The sequence below is a fragment of the Leptonychotes weddellii genome, chromosome 7 (genome assembly GCF_054177405.1).
Source record: "Leptonychotes weddellii isolate Sample4059 chromosome 7, ASM5417740v2, whole genome shotgun sequence".
Lineage (NCBI taxonomy): Eukaryota > Metazoa > Chordata > Mammalia > Carnivora > Phocidae > Leptonychotes > Leptonychotes weddellii.
Window position 1 is genome coordinate 52541063 of NC_138375.1, and position 17558 is coordinate 52558620.

Genomic DNA, 17558 nt, shown 5'->3' on the forward strand with positions numbered 1-17558 from the left:
AGGGTAATAAAAAGCTGATCAAGAAAGGCTTTCTGAGAAAATGAGCTTTGAGGGGAGACTTGAAAGGCCTGAGAAGGAGGAAACTCAGTGTGACTACCCTGAGGTGTGGAGAAGCTTGACATCTTTGAGGGACAGCAAAAAGTATGGCAGAGGCCTCAGGAACATAACCAGTGCAGGAGAGGAAGGGATGAGATAGACCTAATGAGGTGTTTTGTAGACTTGGATAAGGAGGTGGGTTACTTTTGAGTATAAAGGAAACGGACGGTTTTAATCAGGAGAGTAATACGATTTGATTTGTGTTTGTAGACAATGACTGGCTCCTGTGTAGAGAATGGATGTAAAGGGCCAAAGTGGGAACAAGGAGACCCATTTGAGGCTGCTATAGGCAGTAGGCCAGGTACAAGGTGTAAGTGGTAGGAAGAGGATGGATATGTGTCGGAGGCCAAGAGAAGTGAACTGATGATGAATCAGGGATGAGGGAAGGACAGGAACCACAGTGAAGTCTAGCTAGATAAATGGCATGGCACCCAGCCAGATGTCACACACCAGGACTGGAGCACACATGTTTTCCTAGTTGCTGAGAATGTTGGTGGCCCACACACATCTCCATCAAGTTCCTCTCTGCAACTGGACTTCAGCTGGAGACTGGTCCATAGGTTTGATAAGGCCCTACCCTCTCAGATCAAATTGGAACAACTCTACAGAGCCATCCCATGACCCAGGCCCAACAGCTCCAGAGCTCCCCATGAGATTGACCAAGGAACCCTTACAACAGCATCGTGGTTCAAGCTTCTCCCTCTGCCCAACCTGCTTTCTTCACTCCCTCACAGGTGCTGTTCCCAAGAGCACTTTCTAAGAAGCTGCCTGCATGCCTCTTTATTTCTCAGAGTCTACTTCCTGGGGATGGCACCTGCACAAGAGTTAGGCGATGACTTCGTTAACCAATATGTTGAGGCCTGGAATGGAAGGACAGTGTGGAGTGAAAATCAAGAGTTGGGCGTGGGTGATGTTAAATCTAAATCATGTTAAATTAAAAAGTCAGATGTCTGACTATATCCAAATGCAGATAGAGTGATAGGTGCAGTACTGAGGGTGGCTCAAATATTCCAGACAAAAACCAAGACCCTCAAGGCAGAGCACAAAGAAGACCACCAAGCCTTTTTATCACCAAAGACTGGACCGAACTCCCAATGAGTCTATCCTATCCTACCTTAGTTCTTTTTTAAATTGAATGCTCTTAAAGATCTGTCTCCCTTTGCTCAAAGAGAAGACATAATTTAAAATCCTTTGTATTTGCACTAAAATCCAGATTCCATGCCCTCAAAACCATGCATAATGTAGTTGTCATCATGCCTACCTCTCTCCTACCACTCACCCTGTGGATCACTGTGTTCCAGCCACATGTTTTTCTCTCACAGACTCAAAAACTAGAACTTTTCTACTGCAGGGCCTTTGCACATACTGTTTCCTCTGCCTGGGATGCTCTTTTCATCGATCCTTGGATGATTAACTCCTTATCTTTAGACTTCCCCCTTTTGATCATCTCAGAGAGGACTGACCATACTGATATAGTCCCAGTTTTCTCTATCTTAGTCCCTTTCTCCTTCATGGCACTTCTCACAATTTGTAATTTCTCCTGTACTTGTTGGTTTACCTGGACTTGAGTTTTGTTCATTCCATCTGTCTCTCCAATTAGTAATTCTGTATGAGGATGCGGACTTAACATTTTATCCAAAGCGTCTGGCACCATGCGATACATATTCTGTGCTCAGTAAATACTGGTTGGCTCATGACTTCATATTTTAGATTTTGAATTGTTTCAAAGGAAAAGGGGAACGTGGTAGCTGCGTGTGTTAGACACCTCCCGCGGGCCAGCCTCTGTGCTCACAGATTGTATTCATGATCTCTTTTAGCCCTTCCAATGGTTCTGTAATGCACATACTGTTAGCCACCCATTTTTTGGAAGAAGCATCTGAGGCTCAGGGAGATTAATTAGCTTTCCCAACATAATGCCGTTCCCGGTGCTGTTGCAATTTAAGTTCATATATGCCTGACTCCAAAGCCTGTACATTTCCACTGTTCCTTAATTGCTGTGTTTCTTCAGTAGGTATTTGTGAGCACCTACGATGAACAGAGAAAGATACCAGGAAGCAAAAGATATAGGACCTGCTTTTGAAAAGCTTGTAATATGACTGGGGAGACAAGGCAAACACACAGGACAAATGTGGTAGCATGAAGCAGAATATGATAAAGGGACATGCCCTAAGGTTTCTTCCAGCTCGAATATTCTTTGACTCTCTGAATGGTACAGGCAATAAACTCGATGGGAGAAATCATTCTGCTCGTTGATTGTATCTGATGGCGGGCATTCTTTCTTCATCTACCTCTGGCTGCCGGTGAACACAAATGCAAGTCTATTTGAAATGGCTGTCTCTACACTCCCATATTATAGTGTATGGTGAATTCAAGGTCAAGTTTGAAGTCAAAGTCAGAAGTCTTTGTTTTTTTCCTCTACTATATCAAGACTTTTACCAATTAACTTGAAAAAAGTCAACAAGTTAACAACTCCAGGGGAAAAAAAAAAAGACTCCTCATTTCATCCCAAAGACTCTGAAATGGATTTGCTCACAAAACACCAGGTTTCTTTAGTGACCTCCAGAGACCTTGCCTGTCACACTGAGCAGTATATCATTTCATGGGGGGAAAAAAGGAGTTTTACCATGAAAAATACTATGTTATATCACAGTGTGACACTATTTAAATATCAAGAGTCGGAGCTTCTATTTAAAAAATGGAAGGCAATAAATTGAGTTGCTAATTATTCCAGCTGTGAGTATTTTTGGTATGACTGCAAATTTTGAAGAGGGCAAAATAGAGGATTTTCCTGTTGTTCATGGCATATGCAAATGTAGTGATGGTCCCCTATGATCTAAAAGGTTCAGGGATCAGAAACCTTGAAAGCCTATTTTTCATTGCATCAAAATTGGTTTGAGTCTAAGCTTAGGGAATCGTGAAATGAAATGGGCTTTTAATTATACTAATTGGGTTACTGGCTTCTTCTTCAAACTTGGGAAGTAGGAATTTTTTTAAAACATTTTTAAAGTTTTATGTTAAAAGCAACAGTTCACTTCTCAACCCAAGCATAAATTCCCAACTGGAAGAAGAGAACAAGCACATTAGTAATATCTTCAATTCCTTCCCTTCCTAATAAAATTATGTTTAGGGGGTTGGGATGCCTGCAATGTTCCAGTCACTGTGCTAATTAGAGTGGCTTATGCATTCAACAAATATTTTAAATGAACTGGGCACTGTACTAGGTCAAGGAGATCTAGTAAAGACCAAGATATACACGATTCCTGCCTTCAAGCGATTAATAGCTATATTTATTGACCATTCATTGGATGTCAAGCTCGATGTTAAGCATCTCACATGAATAAAGTCACCCAATCCCCCTAAACAAGCCCATGAAAGTACTAACATTCTCTAACTTTACAGGTGAGGCCACCTAGAGAGGATAAGTAACTTACCCAGCGTCACAGAGTGATAAGAATGGAAGCCAGGACCCAAATCCTGGTAGTCCAAGTCCAGAATCTGCAGGCTTAATCCTGCCTCCTTGGTATGATCCTATTGGTTTCAAAAATAATAAGAATAATAGGAATGCTTATATATAGGGAAAAAGTTTGACTCTAAACATCAAATATTTTACTAGTCTTTCTCTCAAGAGGATAGAGTTTTGCTCTCTATTTTTAATTTATGATTTGATTTTTTATAATGTATACATTTTATATTTGCAAATAGGAAAATAAAGACAGAACACTTAAAAAATAACTTAGTTTTGCTGTTCAAGAAGTGGCTGAACAGTACAATATCCAACATCATCTTTCTCATTATCTCTTCTGCTTTTTCGATCCCATCCTGTATGTGTTTCTCTCTCTCTCTCTCTCTCTTTCCCTCCATGCCCCAGGTCTCTCTGTGTCTCTCTCAGGAGCCCACCCATCGAGTTTCCCCTCTACCACCATCATTCCGTCTCGTACTGGAGAGTGTAATAATGATGCCAGAAAGTGTGGTGGTTATTTAACCTCTCTCTAGCTAAATGTTTTATTATAACTCCTGAAAACCTAATTACAGTAACTTTACATGCTACAGTACCCTTTATGGGCTGCCTCTTTATTAAACTTACTCCTTTAGAGACAATAAACCGGATGCTTTAAAGGGCAGAGCCAGGACCAGTAAAATGTGATGAAATCTCCCATTTTCTGGTGCACACCTGATCTCCCTCACTGATCACCCCATCCCCACTCCAGGTACATTTCTGCTTCTGTCCTTTCTCTGGCTTTTTATCGAGTTTCAGCAACTGCATGAATGATATTAAAAATCTTTTAGGGATTAATGGGCTGTGTATCAATATTTTCATCCACTACTCTGATTACCTGTGAGTTTATTTACTGGGGAGGTCAATTTTCTCGGTAGAACAACAGTCAACACCTGGTTTCTCTGATAACCAGAGCTGCTTTTTTGCACACGGCGCTGTGTTGAGACCATTCAATAGTTTTGCTTGATATCAAGGAGAATGTTTCCTGCAGCTGACTTCATGAGCATGAGAGAACTCATCTGCACCGTTAGTCATTAGTTGTTCTGGTTAAGCTGAATAGTACGCTGTGAAGAAGTAGTGGGAAATAGATTGAGAGAGAGGAGAACAGAGAGGATTGGGGGTGGGGACAAAAACGTGACCTTTGGAGTTGAGGCAGTGCAATGATTTGTGTAGTACATTTCTGTTTCAAAGCCCTGCTGGGATTTCCCCCTGGGAATAAAGCCAAACCAATAGAAAATAGGGAGACTGCCTCTCAGGATCCCACTGGTTGCAACCTGAGAAATGGTACTTGGTGTTAAGGGATTTTCTATGTTTCCTTTTTTGGTAGGGTTTGAGATTAATGAGTGAGTTTACTGGTGATTGACTCAGAAAAAAAGGAAAAGGAATCTTTTGTTCGAGTCTCAAGTAGTTTAACCAGCTGCCACTTCTCAACACTTCCACCCTAGCTTAGTCAATTTCCTTCTGTATCATAAGAATAAAATAAAAATTCACAGTATTTTGAATTGATGGGGTCCTCCTTACATGGATGCTATGCATGAGTTTCTTGTTTGTTAGACATCTTTTTAAAATTTTCCATGGTTGTTAAATCAGAAAAAATGTATGCCCTTAATTTTCTAAGCCAATTTGAAGCAAAATCCTGGTTTGCCAAGATTCTGCCTCAAATACGTGTCTTTGCTGTCATGTAAAATGCATGGGAGAATTGTTGTTAGACATACTCTCTCTCTCTCTCTCAGTTTTTATTAGATGGTTTTGTTTTCACATGAGGAAAAGTGACATTTACCAAAAAGATAGCTTCAGGTGAAGTGATGATCACTATATTCTTAAGAACTCACTGGGATCTAGGGGCCAGAGCTAAGGACGCAGAGCCACTGTCCTTCCTTAGCCTTGCTATTCAATTCCATGGCCATTCGGAGCCCCTAACCTGGGCCAGGAAGGATGCTGGGCTCTAGGACTGAAGCCCACGTGGCTAAGAAGGGAAAGAAGCATGCAAGCTCTTCTTTTATTTTTTTGTAAGACATCAAGGACTGGTTTTCTCTATCCCTTTGAGTGTTAGCAAACTCCAAGGACAGCCCTTTGGGGGCCCCTCATTTGCCTTTCCTTTCTGAGGCACAAGTGGCCAATTCTGAGAGCAATTGAGTTGTGCTTGAAAAATGTCAAGTGCATTTGGAAACTACACATTTTTGCTGACGCCTGGAGTCCTGAGCTGAGCTACTTCCATGACCGACCGCTGGGAAGAAGTTCAGTTGGGACATCACAAATGATTCATCAGAGCATACTGAGCAGGCCCCTGAGGGGGAAAAGCTGTCTTAATAGCCAGTTCAGGGAAAAATCAGGAGAAGTCCCCTAAGCCCCCTTGGTCCTCCCAGTAACCATCTGGCCAGACCATTACCTTGTGGGTCTTGTTTCATTTTATTTATCTTGTTTTTTCCCCCTGCAGCATGTGACAGCAATCCTTGGGTGAATCAAGGCTTACATTTTTTTCAACTTGTGATTATGACAATTTTCAAACATACAGAAAAGTTGGGGGAATAGTACAAAGTAAGAATAACCACCTGGTTTCAACAATTGCTATCATTTCCCCACATTTGCCTTATCTATAAAGAGAGCTAGAGATCTTTCTGCTGAATCATTTGAAAGTAAGTTGTAGGCTTCTTGACTCTTCACCCCTGAAGACATCAGCATTCAAAACTCTCATTTAAAAAGATACATCTGGGGCGCCTGGGTGGCTCAGTCATTAAGCATCTGCCTTCTGCTCAGGTCATGATCCCAGGGTCCTGGGATCGAACCCCGCATCGGGCTCCCTGCTCAGCGGGAAGCCTGCTTCTCCCTCTCCCTCTCCTACTCCCCCTGCTTGTGTTCCCTCTCTCACTGTGTCTCTGTCAAATAAATGAATAAAATCTTTAAAAAATAAAAAATAAAAAGATACATCTACTAAACATCTAATGTGTTCTCTAGATATATAGAATTTAAAAAGATACATCTACTAACCATCAGACACATTTGAGAGGTGCAAAATGGTTAGGGTAGAGTTTCTTAAACTTCCAGAAACATTAGAATCACATAGAAAGCTTCTTAACCAATAAATGCCAGCCCCCCAGCCCTGGGTCTGGTTAGAGGCCAGAAAGTTGTACTTTCCTAACAGAGCACTCTGGTGATCACAAAGCAGGTATTTATGGGACATAGTCTGAAGAACACTTCTTTAGAACCTATTTATTTATTTATTTGCTGATTTTAACCTTGTAAAGATCTGCAACAGCAGGTATAGCTCTGTTGTGAAGAAACAGGAGTCTACATTATCTTTGGTACTTTGGTTTAATCATTTTAAGCATCAGAAATTAGAAAAAAGGGATATGATAACCAAATGAGTTTCATTTAGCTAGGATCATCACAGATACCACAGTAGCAAAGAGAGGGCTGAGAGCTATAGTCCACTAGGGTTAATGCAGTCCTGAACAGTACATGGTGTTTATTTGTTTATTTTTCCTGTGGAGGGATCTGGGCTTGTATGTATACGTATAAACATCTGCCTATATGCACATGCCCAAACTTGTAAATCTGGAAAACAGAAGTCAACATGGTGGAAGGAATCCTCCTAATTTTAAAATTAAAAATGTTCACAGTGCTGTCCTGTTAACATTCATGGTTTTAGCCTTGGAAAGTTTGTAGGTCATTCATTTAACAAAGATTTGCTGAGTACCCACTATGTGCCAGGCTCTCTTCTAAATGTCAGGGTACAATTTGAACAAATGAGACAAAATACCTGTTTATTTTAAATGTCATAGAAGTTCAGATCTAATGATGGAGATAGATAATAAACAATATACAAATACATATATAATTTAGAAAAATAGGGACGCCTGGGTGGCTCAGTCAGTTAAGCGTCTGCCTTTGGCTCAGGTCATGATCCCCGGGTCCTGGGATGGAGACCTGCATCGGGCTCCCTGCTCAGCTGGGAGTCTGCTTCTCCCTCTGTCTGCTGCTCCCCCTGCTTGTGTGCACACACACACTCTCTCTCTCTCTCTCTAACAAAATATTTTTAAAAAATTTAGAGAAATAAAGCAGTTATAGCAGGATGGAGAATGACAGAGAAAGAAGCAGGGGGAGGGCAGGGAAGATCTCCCTGGGAAAGTGACACTGGAGCAGAGTGGTGAATGATATGAAGAAACAAGCTGTGAGGTATTTCCAGGCATGTATAAAGGCCCTTAGGTGAAAATGTGTTGGATGTGATATGATGAGGAATATCAAAAGGACAGGTTAGCTGACGGAGTGAGAGAGACTAAAGCGGTAGAAGGTACAGTTGGAAAGGCAGCCAGAAGGCAGAACATGGCAGGGCATTGTAGACCATGGGAAGGACTTGTGATTTTATTTTCGTGTTATTGGAAACCTTGATTGATTGATTGATTGATTGGGGGAGGGGATCGGAGAATACTGACATGTGACATAATCTGAGTTCCTTTTTCGAAAGAAGTGTGGAAAATAGACTTGAGTTGTCAGGAGACAATTTTAGGCTCTCAGGAAGGAATCCCATACCAAAAAAAATAATCATTTCCTTCTATTATTTCTTACAAATGAGTGCATTAAAAATAACATTAAGGCAATTAAACTTTTTTTATCTTCATCTTGTGATTTCTCTGATGTTACCAAAACATTGTTTCCAATTTACTGATGCTGTTCACAAATACGACTGATGTTCAGGCACCAGGCACTGGGGCAAACACATGATTGATAGATAGATAGATAGATAGATAGATAGATAGATAGATAGATAGATAGATAGATAGATATAGGTAGATAGGTAGACTGGTAGATAGATATAGATATCCGAGTGTATAATAGATTCTTGAGTGCAAAAAGTGATAGAGGATGATATAGATACCAAACCTTTTGGAATAAGTTTCCCAAGAAGGTGGTTGGAAGGTGAGTAGGAGTTGGCTGGGGTGGGGTGGGTAGGGAAGCCCAGGAACAGCCATTCCCAAACATGACACGTCATTCCCAAAGGCATGGCAGCATGAACAGCCAGGTTAAGGAAAGATGTGTCTTCTGGTGTGGCTGAAGCAGAGTTCAGGGATCAGGGAGCACGAGGTTAGAGACAAGGATAAAAAAGTTGAGTACTTATTGTAAAGAGTCTGGTCCCATATTGAGATTTCTTCTTGCGGGCATTGGAGGATCAGCCAGGATTTATAAGGCAGAGCACGATGACCTTTGTGGTTTGGGAAGAAAAGTGGCAGGAGGGTTGAAAGGGGAGGTTTGGTGCGAGAGGTTTTCAGAAATAAAATGGATAGGATTTTTTCACCCATTGTATGGTAGAAGGTGAGGGGAAGGAAGGAGGTAAAAAATGGCTGCAGTTTCTTAGGCACCTGGGAATAACAGGAATGCAGGAAGAGTGTGAATGGGGAGGGGAAGGAAAAGAGTCCATGTTTGGCTGTAACTTGTGCAATACAGCTATGGAATGGAGAGAGAGAGAGAGAGAGATGCCCAGTATACAGCTGGAATGGGAGTCTGGACCTCAGGGAGGAAGCTGGTTGGAAATGGACACCTGTTGACTTGAGTCATAGGATGCCTGAAGCCATGGAAAAGATTGAGATCTCTGTGGGGATGAGTCCTGGTGCCCCTGTATTTCTAAATATTTATCAATAATGGCTTGCAATGTCTTTATATTTCTTGGTTTTAGTCTGATATCCTATTTTCACTACCCACTCTTGGAAAATTGTTCAAGAAATACATTTGAGCTAGTTCTAAATCAAATTCCAGCATTTTTCCATCACCCTGGTTTTCTGGTGTGCATATGTTCTAGCTTAATTATAAGACAATGGACTATTATTTAGTGATTTGGAGAACTCTTCAGGTGTTTGTGACATTTGTCAGGCTTTAAATTAAAACTCCTGTTTCAGTCTCCTTATGTTGTTCTGAGAATTAGTAATAAAAGCTACTCATGATGCACTGAGCACTTGCCATGAGACACAGCTTTGGTTAAGTGCTTTTCCTACATGATCTCATGTAATCAGTACAACTGCCTATGCTGTGACGTGAGGTACCTGGGCCATCATTACCCCCATTTTACAGATGAAGAGATGGAGACTTTTAAGAACAGCATTGTGTAACTTATGTAAGCTTACTTGTCCAGGAATGGTACTGTTAAGACTCCCATCCAGGTGAACATTGCTCCAAAACCTGCTTCTAAACACTGTGCTTCTTGCCACCTCTTCCAAAAGACTTTTCATCCGGAGCTCTAAAAGCATGCTATTGGACAAGGAATACAAAGGCTTATTTATGGAATCCAACCTCTTGCCTTTATTCAGATCATCAAACATACTTAGAGTACAAATAAAGTTTTTAACTATCAGTTGTTTTAATGTTAGCTGTAGTAAATCATTCACTAATCAGATACTCATTTTCTGACATGATTGTCAGTCATCTCAGGTTTGTTTGATCTTTGTCAAGGATTAAAATACTTCCAAGGTTTTGTCTGGAAGCAGCCAAGATCCAAATATTTGTAATAATAGTGATCCTGCCTTAGAATCCCACCAGGATAGCCCACTGAGTCCCATACGCAGGAGCAGTGTGGTGTAAGAGGTCCAACTGGAGGATCTAGAGTCAGGCAGATGGGAGTTGTAGCCCCAGTGACCCTGCTTGCTACCCCCGAGCTTCTGTTTTCTCATTTGTAAAACTGTGGTAATAATATAGGGTTGATGAGAGGTTTGGATGCAAGTAAAACTTTTAAGCATTGCAGCTGACACATAGTATGTGGTCCATAAGTATAGCTGTACCTACTAAGGCTTGAAGGAAATACCTCTATGACATTTTGGACCCTTAGATTTTTAAATTCACAAAACATGAGGGAGCTCCATTCAGTCATTTATTTGTTCATTCATTCATTCACTAAACTCTCTCGTGCATGCTGAACTTTGAGGTGGGTTCTGGGAACATAAAAATGAACAAGGTATAAAAGAAGACACAGTCCCTGGTCTCCGGCTGCTCAAACTCTAGACACTACTTAATCCATGCTTTAAAGTCCACTATCTATTTCCTGGAAGACAATTCATCATTTGAAACAAGGTGTGGCAAGTCACACTTGAAGTCTTATAAATGGCACACATAAGAGAGAAAAATCTGTCAGAGAATTTATGGTCCTTGAAGTGTCCTTGGAGAGACAGCCTCCTGACCCTGAGGAAGGGTTATATTAGGTGTCAGGAATAGACCCCATTACCCTATTGTCACACTGTAGCCCAAGAGACCAAGAGCGTCTTGTTTAATTGGCAGGCAAAGATGTTGCCAAAGAAAAAACATGATCCCATGAGCTAGAGAGGCAGTCTCAGGACAGGAAGCAAGATGGAGGGGGGCAAACAGCCCAGGAAGAAGGCTCAGGAGAGACAGTTGAGGGTAACGCTCAAGAGCACAGACTTCCACATGAGATAGAGCTCCGAGTTCATATCCTTGGACAATTGCTTGACTTCTTCAAGCCTGATTTCTCATATCTTAAATGTATGGATATTTTAATATGCAGTTTTAAGTAGTTGTGACAATATATTTCTAGTGCCTTTGCTTATTAGGTTCTACCACATGACACGGCTTTGTGTCCTCCTCACCATCATCCTCATCATCCTCCTCCTCATCATCCTCATCGTCATCTCCAAGTGACAAACAGTCACCCAGTTTCCATATTTGCTTTGAATACTTTTCAGGATTGTTGTCGAAGATAAGATCTAGACGTATATGGGAACACATAAAGTGATGTGAGTTTATGGAATTAATGTATATGGCCATCAAACGAAATCTTTGCCCTTTTGTCCATGGCAAGGTAGAGCAGTGTACGAGGACCCTACTAGAACTGTATAAAGCAGAGTGAAGGACAAAGCAGCTGGATGTCCCCCAGGAGCCGCCCACGTCCATGCTGACTCTTTCCTTTTTCCTTGCCAGGCACTTTCTCTTTAAGACCTCCTCGGGGAGCACGCCCCTGTTTAGCAGCTCCTCTCCGGGATACCCTTTGACCTCAGGAACCGTTTACACGCCACCACCCCGCCTGCTGCCCCGGAATACCTTCTCCAGGAAGGCCTTCAAACTGAAGAAGCCCTCTAAATACTGCAGCTGGAAATGTGCAGCCCTGTCCGCCATCGCCGCAGCCCTCCTCTTGGCGATTCTGCTGGCATATTTCATAGGTAAGTCAGGGCAGCCCGCTCCATGACCCTGGCCGTGAGGAGGTGGGGCATAGGCCGTGGGCTTACGAAGGGAGAAGCCCTCTTTTGTCTGGACAGTTTGCGTGTTGGCTCCTGAAAGATGTAAACAATGAGTGAGGGATGGGAGCTCTTTTTCTCTCCTGAAATGTATTTAAATCTGATGAGCTGCTTTCTCAAGATTCTAAATAATATTTATCAGACATGTTAGTAAGCATCCCTACTGTATTCTTTCTTGGAGACGAGCTGAAAATTGTTGTTTCTGCAAACCCATCCCTCATTCCTGAAGTAGCCTGCTAGTCTCTTCTGTCACTGGATTTTAACCCAGGTCTGTGCTCTAAAATGCCTGCAACATGGGTTAACTTCAGCCAAAAACTGAATAGAAGAATAGTGACCAGCATGTCTTGGAGCATCTTGATTCAAAGCTAACATCTAGCTAAGTAGCTAGCTTATTTCCAGAGGTGTGGAACAGAAACAGGATTCAGAGGTCAGAGCATCCAGTCAGCTCTCTGTGTGGAATCAAGTCACCTAGACACAGTGGATCTTGCCCACATCCTCTCCTTTGCTTCTGTCCCTTTAGCCTCAACTTGAATTGCACCACAGCCATGAATCAGGTTCATCTTTCATGCCAGCTGTGCTTCTGGGCACTCAGGATATAGCTTAGGGTAGCAGATTGGTGAAGTTGCTGGGGTATCTTTCTTCCTATGCCAGGGATGTTGGTTTGCATCCATGAGGTGTAGCCCTGTAACTATGGCAAGCAGCAGGTGCCAAGAGCTCGGGGGCAGGGTGCCCCATGCATGTGAGGGTCCTGGGCTGGCCACAAAGCCTCCTCACAGCTCTTGGCCCCAACAAAGAGCCCCGGTGTTGCCGCTCTGTGAACTGAGCTTGCCAATGGCAGAGCTCCTGGCCCAGGCAGAGGCCACAGTGGTGTTTGTTCAAGTGCATTTGAAACACTTGATGGTTCCGGCTGGGTTTCAGGGCATCTATGACAGGCGTCCTCAGATGGGCTGTACCAGGTGGCAAAGCAAGCCTATAAAACACCAGCAGAAAGAGGCCGGCTCCAAAATTCTTCTCAACACTTATGCTGCGGAAAAAGGGCAACCCTGATCATTCTGACTTTGTCCCTTCTCCGTCAGCCATGGGGCTTCCACACCTCCTTCATCCTCAGGCAGCCAGCGTGGTAGCGTCCAGAGAAGGAATTGGTTCAGGACTTCCAAGACTGTTCTACCCAAGCTTGCCTGATGGTGAGGGTGGGTGGCCGTGTGGCCCCCATGATCTGGGGCTCTGCCCAAGGCCATCACAAGCCAAAAACTGGTGTGAAGTTTTCACTGTCTCCCATAAGATCGCTATGCTCACCTTAATACAGAAAAACCCGTTTTTACATTCTTTACCAGTCACATCTCCTAGGAATGCCCTCCAAAAGTGAGAAAAGTGACACTCTGGGGAAAGGTACCATGTTTATCTGGAACTTTGCAAAAGCCTTGGTGCTATAAACCCCAGCCCCACATTGGCACAGAGGTCTGACACCCATGTACCCCTGATTTAAAGTCATGTCTGCTTCTCACTTGCTCTTGATGAAGGATGAAGTAATGGATTGACTTGAGGGAGGGGGAAGGTGTCCATTGCAGTCTCAGTCACTTTGCGTAGAATCTTTTGCATCATTAGAGGTAGTTCTGTGTACTTCCCCAGGTAACTGTTCAAGGAGGCTTGGTAAAAGTCAATTGAATTGCCTTCAGGGTCTTTGCATGATTTGGCTTTGTGTCAGAAACTTCAAAAAGGGTCCATGAGCTCACTTCTCAGGCTTAATGTTCTGCTGAGCTGGTGGGCACCACGGGGAGCCCAGATACAGAAATTGAGGCACTGCTCACCTCTGCCAATACCATCCCCAGTGTACCTCCTACTCCACTTGCCAGAGAGAGATAGATGGCTACTGCCTGATGTACTGAGCTTGACAGCTAAAATATAATAGCTTTCTGTAGGGCGATTACATAAGTGGGAAACCATATAGTGAGAGTTTAATGTTTTAATTGGGTGTGTAACTTGTAAATGATGGATTAGGAAGCATATTTATCCTCCGTCTGGAGGCCACTGAAAGCTGGACCTGAGCATCTTAGGATGGTTTATTAGATTATAATCCATCATTTTCTATTATGTATGCTTTAGGTAAGATTATTCTTTTAACTCTGGAGTATTAAAGCATAGTCTATGACTCAAAATGAGTGATGGTAGGGGCCAGTTTCCCCGGAAGTAATGGTGGTGAGTGTGGAGCCAGAGAGCTACTCTCCAGAGGGCATAGCAGCTCTGCAAGCACCATGAGGGGTCATGGGCTTGAATGCTGATCTTGACCCAATGATCCCGTTCTCCTTTGCCTTGACAAAGTTGTTTTCCTTCTGGGTCTTGGTTTCCTAAGTAAAATCTGGAAGCATGATGGTTATTTATGTGCAGAAACTCCAAAGTATGGTGAGGATTAATTAATGTGTATAAATCACTTTGAAGATGAAAAGCAGTATATTATTAATTACAGAGCTGCAGGGGCATAAACAGTGTATTATAAACGCAGAGAAAAGTGCTGTTGGGAGCAACGAGTGCTTGTGCCCACCGAGAAGATAAGCCATCAGGGAGGGACAGAAAGGCAACGTAAAAGTCAAAGCCCTCCTGTTAAGGAGACCTGAGTTTTTAAGACCTGAGCTCATTCTGGTTCATACATGACTCCGTGTTCCACTAGAACATGACAAGTCCTGAAACTGAAGCATCAGCCCTGAGATATTTATGGATAGGCACTAGGCTCAGGCCTGCCAGGAGCTGTGACAAATAGGTCAAATTATCTTCCTTGCATGTTCAAACCCATGAAGAGAAGACTCCAGAAATGAGCAATCTGGACTAGTTCAGCCCATGACAAGTTCTTCCTTACATCCAGCATGTGAGTGAGTTTGAAAGCAGATGAAGGTCAACCCTTGCGCACATGGGAAGACGTAGACCTTTGCCAACTCAGGAAAGATTCCCCGGTTCCTCCTGACATAACTGGGAACAAAGATCTTTCATGATGTACTCTTCCATCAGATTCTTCCTATGCCAAATTCTTCCAGTGTACATAACATCCTGGAATAAATTACTCTGAAAAGCTGCATAAACTCCTAGGGGACCATTTTGTGCATCACTCAGCCCCTGGCCCACATGGTTCCTAGGGGTTACTGGCTGTGAAATGCAAGAGAGCTTCCCTCTCAGGAAGTGGTCTTACACCCTGGAGCAGCTCAAGTACTCTCATTGTCTGCAACACCAGAAATCCCTCTAGATCCCTCAGTTCCTGCATCATGTAACCAATATAGCATTTCTCACCGGTTTTATGCCAACTCTGCTGTGTTTTTATCCTCATAGTATACATAACAATAACTGATTGGCAACTTTCATTTGCAGAGAACTGTCGGCTTTTTCATTGAAAGCACCTTTGTGTAATTATTAAATTTGAACCCTATCCCCAGCCCCCACCATACGCTCCAGCAGAAAATAAAATCGGCCTCTTACAGTCGTTTCACAGAGTTGATGCTGAAGGCCAGAGTGCCTGCAGTCACGTGGCCGGCTAGTTGCAAGGGTAAGACTAGGTCCTTGGTCTCCTGATTACTCTCCTGATTATTTCCAAATACTGCATGAGACCTCAGTGATCCCGTTTGTAGCATCAGCTCCCTGTATCTGATTTTGTCCTTATTAACAAGGGAGAATAATTGGTTCCTTTCCTTCCCAAACCATCTTCTGATGATTCCCTCAATGGAGAGAAACCATCTCTCTTCCTCAGTCTCCTAGCCTGCCCTTAGGTTGCTGTTTTCCCAAGCATCTTCTGTCACAGAGGTCAGCAGACATTTTCTGTGCAGAGCCAGATCACAGATGTTTTTGGTTTTGTGGGTTGTGCGGTTTCAGCCCAATTGGTCTGCTCTGCGGTCCTCTGGCAGAAGCAACCATACCCACAGCCATACGTGGCTCTGTTCCAGGAGACTCGAAGTATGGACACTGAAACTCGAATTTTATGTACTTCTCATGTGTCATGAAATAGTATTCTTTCGATTTTTTAAAAAACTTTAAAAGGTAAAACTATTCCTTAGCTCATATGCGGTTCAAAACATACAAACAGGTGGCAGACTGGATTTGGCTGGCCCTCGGGCCATGGTTTGCCAACCCCTCTTTGATTATATTACTGTTCTTTTCCTAAAAATACCTTTTCAGAGTGTCTCCATTTTTACAGAAAAAAAAAAAAAGAAAATCTGCTTTCAGCCTGGCTAAGAGTCCAACCCTCTGTCCACTGTAAGTGGAGCAGGTGATTATTTTCTGAGGCTGGCAATCCCACTTCGTAATGAATAATTACACCTACTTTCTGATCCATACCAAAAAGTAGAAAAAGCAAGCCACTTTTCTCTTTGAAAACTTTCCAGGGGATAAAACTGTCCATCCTGATAGGCTTCATGAAACAGTGCCTCAACTCTTGGGTGGTGTGCAATTGCCTAAAAACTTTGCCAGGTACTCCCTCATCCTCAATCTTCAGTTATCCCAGGTTCCTCTGCAAAATCTCTGCCTGTTTTCAAAGGTGCCTCAGCCCCTGGTGCCTTCTTTGTTGGGGTTTCCCAATAGGTTGTAAGGGTGCAGGTTCACTGAAGGATATCTCTGCCTTCTTGTCCTAGGTTAAGGTTGGATAGATCTAGTTTCCTTAAAAGGCACCAAAGTTCTTCAACAGGCTACCCCACATCAAGGAAGAAAGATGCTTGGCATGAATGACTTCACTGTTGATATCCAGATAATCCTAGAAATTCTAAGATGAGAGGCAACACAATGGTTCACCATGACACAGGACTCAGACCATCACCCGCGAGTTAAAGACAATACGGAACATATGCTGAGTTTCTGTCAAAATCTCTTCTCATGGTTGGGAAGAGAAGGGGGTGGAGGGAAAGATAAGAGCATTTATGTCATCCTGAATTAGTTTTTAGCTCTTCAGATCTCTGCCAAACTAAAATACATATATATATTAGAAAGTCACCTTGTCTTTCCTCACTACAGTAATTCCTGCCAAATATGAAATACTATGTTTTAAGTAAGCTGCTCAACGCTCTGTCTTCTGCCACTCTCACTTTGATCTGGGAAGAACGCGGGCCATCAACATGTCAGGATGTTAAAAGTGTGGTAATTTGGGGTGCTTTCAGTTTCTTTTGAAAACAATGAGAGATTATTTTCTACAGAAACTAAAAGCCTACAATGTATTTAAAGTTGCTACACTTGAAAATTGATATGTTGAGACTCCTACTGATGAATCCTGTGTTCAGAGCTGATATTTTGTGTATTCCCATCTCACTGAACAGAGCAGATTTGGGGAAAACATAAAGAAAATGACAGAAAAATGATGAGAACAGTACACTTACCCATCATCCTTTGTGAGGGTACAGCCTAGGAAAAATTTTGGCCCTCTCATTCAGACTCACAGTTCTTTGACTATCCAGAGAGATGCTAAACCTTGACCTCTGCATGAATTTGACATTATGGATTTACCTCCCGTTATCTAAAATGCAAAAGGCTGGTGATTAAATCTGAACAATCCTGCAAGTAACATTTCCACGCAACTCCCCTGACCCAGATGGTCAAAGCTCATAGCCCCACAGAGAAGGAGAGAGCTGCCCACAAAGAAGTCAGGGGACCCAGTCATGTTGTCAGCTCTGATGTTAGTAACAGACTTTAGATATGCTAATGTGCTCTTAACCAGATAATAAAGTCCTGTCAGCGCTGACACACTGGTGAGTCTTTGGCAGTGGGGCTCC

General features: G+C 42.7%; 1 protein-coding gene across 1 annotated transcript in view; it reads left to right on the forward strand.

Moving 5' to 3' along the window:
* The window catches only part of TENM2 (teneurin transmembrane protein 2), a 1103161-nt gene that overhangs the window by 828445 nt on the left and 257158 nt on the right, over nucleotides 1-17558 (forward strand). Inside the window, exon 6 of the mRNA XM_081826284.1 lies at nucleotides 11510-11748. Within this exon, the coding sequence (XP_081682410.1) occupies nucleotides 11510-11748 (239 nt within the window). The remainder of the gene's footprint in view (nucleotides 1-11509; nucleotides 11749-17558) is intronic.